This window comes from Bradysia coprophila (genome assembly GCF_014529535.1).
Source record: "Bradysia coprophila strain Holo2 chromosome IV unlocalized genomic scaffold, BU_Bcop_v1 contig_144, whole genome shotgun sequence".
NCBI lineage: Eukaryota > Metazoa > Arthropoda > Insecta > Diptera > Sciaridae > Bradysia > Bradysia coprophila.
The window spans coordinates 3,180,000-3,189,621 of NW_023503373.1; the positions used below are offsets into that span (position 1 = coordinate 3,180,000).

The following is a 9,622-nucleotide window of genomic DNA, read 5'->3' on the forward strand; positions in this document are numbered from 1 at the left end:
GTTATTTGGATATTTAATTGGGTGTAGCGGTTTCTACAAAATGCCTTAGTTCTTTTAAGGCTCAGCCGGAAATCCACTCAGCTGGTCCGTCTGATCATTTCATAGACAAACAAATTAATCAAACTTTGATTTTGTACTGCCGTTAAATTGATTTTTAAAAATTTCGTCGTTTTCAGTCTTCGTCACATATATCGATTTTTAACGGTCAGTGCAGTGTGCACAAAAAGTTGAGTCCATATGTTAGTCTAATGCCTTCGGCTCGGTCTGGAAACTTCTCACACGCTAAAAAAGACTTATGGTCTTAGGTACGAAATGTACTATTTTTGGCTTGATCTTTTTTGTAAAATAATCTGTGAAGTCTGGAGATTAGATTAACATATGGACTCAACTTTTTATGCCCATTGCACTGACCGTTAAAAATCGAAAAATGTGACGAAGTCCGACAACGACGAAATTTTCAAAAATCGATCTGGCTTCAGCACAAAATCATAGTTTAAAAAAAAATCTTTCATAAAATGATAAGTCCACCTGAATGGATTTCCGGCTGAACATTAAAAGAACTAAGACATTTTGTAAAAACCGGTACACCCTAGTATTTAGAAAAAATGTGTCTCAGGCAAGAATTTTGAATTCCTAAGTTTATGCAGCTTACAGGAAACAGAAAACAGGAAAAGTAGGAAAATATGAGTTTTTCTTGATTTCTCCCCAATAGTTACTGTTGTAAGTACAAACTCGATTTTCTTAAAAATTAAATATTTTGTCATATTTGACATACGCATACCATTTTTGAATCTAAACATCCAGAAATGTGCTTGAAAAACTACTGCAAAACAAGCAAAACACGTTATTTTGCTTGAATTCTCGCCAATAGCTACTGATCGATAAATCTGATATACCTAATATGCCTACGCTGTTTTGAAGCAGTTCCCATTGAATAGCGACAACGCGATAACGCTAGAAAGTAAGGTGGGCACGCAAAACAGAGGCAAACAACGTAAAATTCATATATATATATATATATATATTTTAAATATTGAGTCTCAAAACTGCGAATTCGGGCTTACTCGTCTTTTGAAAATCAAAGAGATAAAATTTTTATTTTTTTTAGTTTTATAGAAACAATTACCGTCGTTTGAAAATCAAAGAGAAATTTTTTTCATTTTTTCAGTTTTATAGGAACAATTATGTGTTAAAAATATGGATTATTTCTGGATGTTTGCTACCTTCCCGTGACATTATCTCACTATCTATGAACTTGATCGTTATGTTTCTTTCACATTTATTTATGAATCGAAGCAGCGCGTTCGGGCTTACCCGTCGTTTTAAAATGAAAGAGATAAAATTTTATTTTTTTCATTTTTATAGGAACAATTATGTGTTAAAAATATGGATTATTTCTGGATGTTTGCTACCTTCCTGTGACATTATCTCACTATCTATGAACTTGATCGTTATGTTTCCTTCTCGGTAGAGCGATGGACTCATGGCCTATGGGTCCCGGGTTCGACTCCCGGTGTGAACATGCTCATATGGTTTTTCCTAATCATGGATGATTAGTGTCTGCTATTAGTTTCAACTAATTGGCTTTATCGACTGTAAAATAGTCTAACAAAAATTATCGGAATCGCAAAAAAAATGATTTCTGAGGTGTAAACACCATGACTTAAAAACGTCAAAGAATGCTGTTCAGCAGCTCCATCTATGATTTCCACCTATAATTTCGAATTGATAGATATTCAAAAAATACGTGGGCACGCACAACAGGCCCTTTGGCGGCCAAGGTGCAGGAGTCTATGAATATAAATTCCACCCACTTAATCTATCTATCTATCTATCTTTCCCGTGACATTATCTCACTATCTATGAACTTGATCGTTATGTTTCTTTCACATTTATTTATGAATCGAAGCAGCGCGTTTGGGCTTACCCGTCGCTTGAAAATCAAAGAGATAAAATTTTCATTTTTTCAGTTTTATAGGAACAAATATGTGTTAAAAATTTGGATTATTTTGGATGTTTGGTACCTTCGCGTGACATTATCTCACTATCTATGAACTTGATCGTTATGTTTCTTTCACATTTATATATGAATCGAAGCAGCGCGTTCGGGCTTACCCGTCGTTTTAAAATCAAAGAGATAAAATTTTAATTTTTTCAGTTTTATAGGAACAATTATGTGTTAAAAATATGGATTATTTTGGATGTTTGCTACCTTTCCGTGACATTATCTCACAGTCTATGAACTCGATCGTTATGTTTCTTTCACATTTATTTATGAATCGAAGCAGCGCGTTCGGGCTTACCAGTCGTTTGAAAATCAAAGAGATAAAATTTTAATTTTTTCAGTTTTAAACATGTAACTGAAATTATGTAATCAAACACCGAGGCATTAAATGTATTTCTATGTTGGAAAGTAATTGAATTTTATTACTCTACGTACACAACAGGAATAAAGAACAACTGGGTTTTGTATATGCTAGTATCAAGTTTGTTAAAACAAATGAAGTAACAGATTTCTGTGCAAATTACTAACCTCGGTATATTTTTATCGGTATAAAGTCATAATGTCTTACCGAATTGTCTAGTCAGTGAAACTGTAACGGTGGGACATAATTACAATTTGAATTTTTAATGTTTGTGGATGCAGTAACCCCCCAATTATGCGTGGAACATTGTAGATCGCTTGTTTTTGTCGCAGTTGATAACAAATTCGGTAGACCTTTCAAAGTAGCACATCAAGAATAGTTGTCTAATATGTTACTTGGATTTTTCTTGGATTTCCAATAAAATCTTTCAATTTACTGTATAAGGGCACATTAATTAGAGCCGAGCATTTATTTCCGTCGTCGCTATCGGTAACATTGCCCTATAATAACCTTATAAGGTTTTTATGCCACCGAGTGATAAATGATCGCACTAAATGTGCACAATGCGTCTCTAAAAAAGCATTTATCACTGAGTTTCGTACAACGTTTTTCTTCAAAAAGCCAATGAAAGTTTTACTTTTCGTCAATGAGTTACAAAAATTTATATGAGACATAAAAATACAAGTTGGAATTGTCTAACAAAGAACGAAATCGTTCCCAGCAATATAAGTATATGTTTGTAAGCTTGTGTCTTATTTAACATCAAACAAAGATTTTCTCGAATTCACCCAATTTACAACCCACCATTTATTTGAGTTATCTACCCCTCAACGATCCCCCATCCAATATTGTAAAAAGAGAAACATAAACTTTAAACCATTACTGACAGATTAATTATCTAGTAATGGAGATGCAAATATACTCATAAAATATGAAAAGTTAGGTCATGGTTTTAAGGTGAGAAATTTTGATTAAATCATAAATGGCACAACGCACGACAGCCACTTCATGTATGCCTTCATATTATGCATTCATTCGGAATTTCGTCAATTATATATTAATTAAATTAACGGTATTGCGTTAGATTATTCAAACAGGACCCATCCTTTCATTACTGGTAATACTCTCACAGGAATAATTAAACTTTGACAACAATATGTTGGAATTTTTTTTATATAATTTCCACTTAATTGCCCGTGTTGGAACTGGGTTATTTATAGCGAAGTGAATTGATGAGCTAACCAGTAAGTAAACTTCATTAGCAAATTGAGGTTCCTGTTGTAGTGCTATGGGTATTTTTTCCGTTCATTAATATCAGTTCGAATATATCACTTTGAGTGAGTGGTCGTGCCTTACAATTAGTTCCGCGGAGTATTATACCGTTCAACAAGTAGATTTTTTGCATGGAAGTTTTTTTTTAAATAAAATCGAAAAAAAAAATGGGCCATCATTCTGATATATAAATGAGGATTATGTGACAAAAATGCAGTTTTAAAAATCACGGAAAATTTTTAGTGAAGTAAATGTGTTGCACATCTAACAGATTGCACTGAAAAGCTATAAAAAATCCATCGAAAACTATGAAGTCATCAGAGAGTAAAGCTAAAAATAAGAAAAAGACTTCGGTCAAAAAATTACCATCGAATGGGAAACGTATTAGGTGAGATGGAGCATCGTAATGGGATTATTTAAAATCTGTTTTTTTTTTGAAGTCTACAAGAAATTTTTAGGAACTAGACCTGACCATCTGGTGACTCGTCTAAACAGTCAATTTACGCCTATTGCCCAATTTGAACAATTTTCGCAAGGCAAAGTTTTTTTTCGAAGATACAGCTCAAATATAGTGGAACGGTTTTTCTGAGTCCCCTGAGGTCCCTTCACTGATAGCAATACTCTTTTTTGTGTACCCTTTTGAAAATCGTTTTCTCGCTTGATAACCACCGTGTTCGTTTCGAATAGATGATAAATGTTTCTATTCTCGAAACTGTATCGGGACAATATCGGTACAGTAAAAAACCAGAGTCTAACAATTTCTTTCTCAAGATTACGTTCTGAGTCCGTTTCGTAAATATATTTTAAGGTAATTGAACAATAAATTAAATTTTATATCTTGCTGCAAGTTTCCCGGAAGGCAACCAATCTAATGACGATACTAATTTACCGAATGCTGGGAAAAAGTTTCAGGATACTACCAAGACAATTATGAGACGTCGTTCGAGATACGAGAAACAAATAAATGTGAGTTCATTTATGGCATTCGTATAAAATTAAATCCATTAAAGAAACGAATTCAAGGCAATGTGGGAGCTATTTTCGGAATATAGCGAATCCAGTTCATTGCATGGTGTTAAATACGTTGGACAGAAAAAGCGTCATTGGATCGAACGGTTTGTTCGAAGATCGGCTCATCAGATAAAAGTTTAAATTAAAACTCAAAATTGCAGAACTTGGTGGGCGTTCGCATTTATCATCTCGCTAGTAATTTGTGGAAAGCTAATTTTCGACACTTTTACGAAGTGGGAACGTTTTCCTGTTATTGTGACATTCGCTGAACAGTCTACTCGTATATGGGAAATTCCTTTTCCAGCCGTTACACTTTGTCCACAGATTAAGACCAAACAGACGGTGTTCAATTATACGAATTACTTTAACTTGTACCAAAAAGACTGGACGAAAGCGAAAGGTTTGAATGCAAGTGAATTTTCGCGATTGAAATCAGCTGCACAGGTTTGCAAGACGGTGCCGAAGGAATTTTTAAAAATTGGATCGCTGAGTACGACCAATGATATTTACTCCAATCTAAGACGTATTGCACCTAAAGTGTCTGACATCATGTATCATTGCGATTTTAATGGACACAAAACGAAGGATTGTTCGAAGTTTTTTAAGGAAGTATGGACTGAAGAGGGTCTCTGCTATACATTTAACTTCCTAAACGGATCGGATTTGTACAGGACACGCAAGTAAATATTAGATGTTTCGGTTATTGCAGTGCCGACAATATGATTTTTTGTGTGATTAAAAAAGAAATTTGATTTTTAAGTCTAGCGGCGGACTATCCAGTGACAAAACATAACATGTCGGCCAAATACTGGAATGTCAATTCCGATTACAAGAAAGTTAAAAATGTTTCTGAGGATAAAATCTTTCCGGTAAATTTTGTCCTGCTTGACGAACTCGGGAAAATCCAATTTTCGATTTTTTCAGCATCGTGTCTTTGGATCTAGTGATGGACTGACAGTGAGCTTAAAAATTTTGGAAGAAGATCTCGACTACCTATGTGGAGGTAGTGTGGACGGATTCAAGGTATCTTACTGGCTTTCCGTTTTGTCTGGACTCTGGTATTCATACCATTTTGAATTATTATTTTTTTAAAGCTTCTTCTGCATCCGCCGAACGAGGTGCCACAAATGAACAAATATTATTACAGAGTTCCGATGAAACAAGAGGTTATCTTTTCGGTAAAGCCAATATTCATGAACACATTGGATACGTTAAAATCATACGATTCAAAAAGGTTTTAGTTCTCCGTATCGATTGATTTTAAAATTGAATTATTCTTCTGTGTGAACTTGCAGACGACAGTGTTACTTTGAAAACGAACGACATTTGACCTTCTACAAAAGTTACACTCAGAGAAATTGTGAATTGGAATGTATTTCTAATTATACAATTAACAAGTGTGGTTGCAGCCCGTTCTACATGCCAAGTGAAGTCTTCACTTAAGTTAATTTTTACCTAAAATCAAATTTTCCATTCTAATTTGCTATTAGGAAACTCGAACACTTCGATTTGTGGACTGAGCAACTATGATTGCTATCAAAAATGTAAAATCAAGAAAGTTGCGTCGGGTCAATACAATTTATGTGGTTGTTTGCCATCATGCAGTTCCTTATCGTACGATGTCGAATTTTCGCTTGCCAAATTTAGACTCCAAAAATACTTCGCCGCCAAGAAACAGAGCTTTGAGGGGTATGAGTTCGAGCCCATTCAACATTTTACAGAAATGTATTTGTATAATTTCAGCCACGATGTGACAAGAATATTCATTTCATTCAAAGATAATCAATTTTTTGCTTCACGTCGGTCGCAATTGTATGGGAAAACGGATTTTCTGGCTAACTGTGGAGGTTTGTTGGGACTGTTTATGGGATTCTCGTTTCTTAGCTTAGTGGAAGCGGTTTACTTTTGCACGTTACGCTTAGCCTGCAATTTGCGTCGGCGCCACGCTCGAAAGAAGAAGCGTTTAGCAATGATGACGGAATCGTTCCATAAGGAGGATCGATTTTAGTGTTAGTTTATTTTCCACATATTGTTGTCACCTCTTCAATGTAATTATATCAATTTAAGTACAATTATCGCTAGAAAGAAAATCTACTAAAGAAATCGTATACCAAAACTTGTAGTTTTTGACTTTGCATGGTATGTCCCACGTTGGCTAGCCTTAAATCGAATGGGTAAGTTCCAGACATTTTGTTTTTAATTTAGTTCAATGTGAGTTTTGCGGCTTGTGTGAAACGTATTAATTATGACCAGACACGAAGAAGATCAATAACAACTGTATAATGCTTAGCTTCCTTTTACCAAAAAAGTACTCCGTGTGAGAGACGAAATTGAATTTTTTCAATTTTTTCTTTGTTTATTTGACAGCTCGGTCTCTCACGGCTCTATCACGGAGTACTTTTTGTTGAGTGGAGTCACTTAAGTGAAAAAAAACAATTTTGTCTCTCAGACGGAGTACTCTTTTGGTAAGAGGAAACTAAGCATTAAGAAGCAAATAGATGTCAGTTTGACAAAATGTGGAACACGGAAAAAAACAATTTTGAGGGTGTTAGCTGTGCAGAACTGTTTTACAAAACAGCTGAATATTATGTTCCGCATATATGTACATTTTACATACTGACCACACTAAGTGCAGCTATAAGGTGTACATTGTACTCCTATGTTAACAATTGTACTTGTCCCGAATTTAGACAGTACATTTTTCGTGGTAGTTGAACTGTTCTATTGTACTGCTGAACCGTACTATTGTCTATTGAGCTATAATATATACAAGATAGATAAGAATAATGCCCTGCTCAGCTGAATATAAATGCATTTTAGTTGTAAGTCTATACTGCTACGTTACACATCTGTACTTGTCCCGCTTCAAAAAAAATGTTCAGCTGTGGTGAAAATAATTTTTGGGGTGAAAACAAACAAATTTAACGAAACGAGGGTACAAACTTTTCAAAGTTGACTAGCACACCTTTCGAATCTTTTACTTCTTTTGGTCTAAACATTTTCCACAATTTGTGCAAAGTCTTTGTCTCCATTTGTTTACCATAAAATTTTGTCCTATCGTGAGACTACGCGACCTCGGCCATTTAATGAGCCCATGATCACTTCCAGCGAGAACGGCACAAAGTATGACACAAGTCTAAATACAAAATTCCGAACAATTACGTAAATTTAACTCTCTAATCCCCCGAGACCGAGCAATGAGTTGTAACGCTGATATCAATGAAATAATGACTCATTTTCCAAGGGGTGCAGTGAATAAATAAATTTTGTGTTGAAATGGTGAGTCGAAAATTAAAAATTGAAATCCCCTTTGATCTTTTGAAGACAGAAGAATAAAACGTTTGAAAAGTAAAACCAACAAAATAGCATTGCCGTATTGCGGTTTCCCTGACGAATTGCTATATTTTTTGCAATGGAAAATGTAATTTAAAATTTCCTTTTTGCCGCTTTTCTCTGTCACTTATCAATGTTTCTTGTTTCGTTGTGTGTAACTGTTTAATGTTACAAAATACTTTGACATTGCTTTTTGAATGGAATGGAATTGAAAAGTAAAGGGACTTTACATAGAAATAAATACGTTTCCAATTTATATATACATTACACATTACACATATCGGCCTGAATCATTCTGATAGAACAAATTGAGTAAAAAATACGAGAAAAAACAACGAAAAAATATCCTTTATGTTGGATGTATTTCCATTAGGTGCAATGAAATGTAAAAAAGGATTCCATAAGTGAATTCATCGATACGAGTTTGAAATTATTCGGTTCGGTTTTTCTACTGGCTTATCTGCTCTTCTGTTCACAATTTCCCATTATTTCTTTTGATATTGGATAGTTTTGCGGGGACATTAATATAAAACAGATACTACCAGAAAAATAACAGACAAATATGTGTGTCGTCTGTGGATTTTATAATGGAAGATATGCCCTCCAGCAAATGGAAAAAAAACGAGAAAAATGTAACTGTTTGAAACAATAGTATTTTTCGTCCAAGCCACACGGAAAAAAAAGAAATATTCAATACCAATTTAATGTAAAAAATTGGTATCGAATATATAAATATTTGTGGCGAATATATTAGATAAACATTTGTAGCAAATAATTAACTATATTCGTTACAAATATATAAATATTTGTCCGAAATATATTTAATTATTTGCCACAAATATTTTTTTAATAATTCGTCATAAATAATTAAATATATTTGTAACAAATATTTATATATTTGTAGGAATATATTTTGAAATAATTTGTCACAAATAATTAAATATAATTGTGACAAGCAAATTACCTGAAATTTTGTGACAAATATAAATATATTTGTCACAACTATAAATATATTTCTAGCAAACAATTCTTTCCAAATCTTTTTTTTCCGTGCAGGAAATGACGACTTTTTCAGCACCAGTGCTGAAAAAATCCATTTCCTGTCGAGGTTCGAACAACGTTTTGTGCGCCGGACCACTGAAATAGACAAAACACACCAATTTACTTGCGCTATATCGTTCGCTAAAACCTGACATTTCCTAACAAAAAATCATGGCAAAATATGTCGTATTTCAGTCGCTTGGTCTTTTTACATGCTACATGCATCGAAAACCGTACTTTTCATGTTTCAAGCACTCAGCATGTAAAATCCATTACATAACTCGGGATAAAGATGAAAAGTCTCGTTTTCGTGTGTTTATTGACCTCGTCTACGCCTCGGAATAACAAAATTCAAACGAAAACTTTAATCTAATCTTTAATGCTATTACATCTGGAATATGAATCTGAATTAAAAAATTTCCGAATTTTGTTTATCACACTTTTATGGACGAATTTTTTGCCAGTGTAATTACCATATCTCGCACAGTCTCTTCCATTGAACGAAGTATTTGACCAGATTGTTTCAAAAATCTCTTACTTCAGTTGTTTCAACATATAGGTCATCGTTTGCTTTTCTCTCGACAACGGGTGCCAAAGCT

The 9,622-nt window shown here is 34.0% G+C and overlaps 1 protein-coding gene across 1 annotated transcript; it reads left to right on the top strand.

The window, feature by feature from the left end:
- Positions 1–3,633: 3,633 nt before the first annotated feature.
- Positions 3,634–6,759, top strand: LOC119071190 (pickpocket protein 28-like). Its single transcript, XM_037175964.1, has 10 exons — positions 3,634–4,026; positions 4,487–4,604; positions 4,662–4,753; positions 4,811–5,329; positions 5,410–5,518; positions 5,574–5,672; positions 5,744–5,883; positions 5,945–6,075; positions 6,140–6,338; positions 6,393–6,759. The coding sequence occupies exons 1-10, from the start codon at positions 3,947–3,949 to the stop codon at positions 6,655–6,657; spliced, it is 1,752 nt and encodes a 583-aa protein (XP_037031859.1). The 5' UTR covers positions 3,634–3,946; the 3' UTR covers positions 6,658–6,759.
- The last annotated feature ends 2,863 nt before the right edge of the window (positions 6,760–9,622 follow it).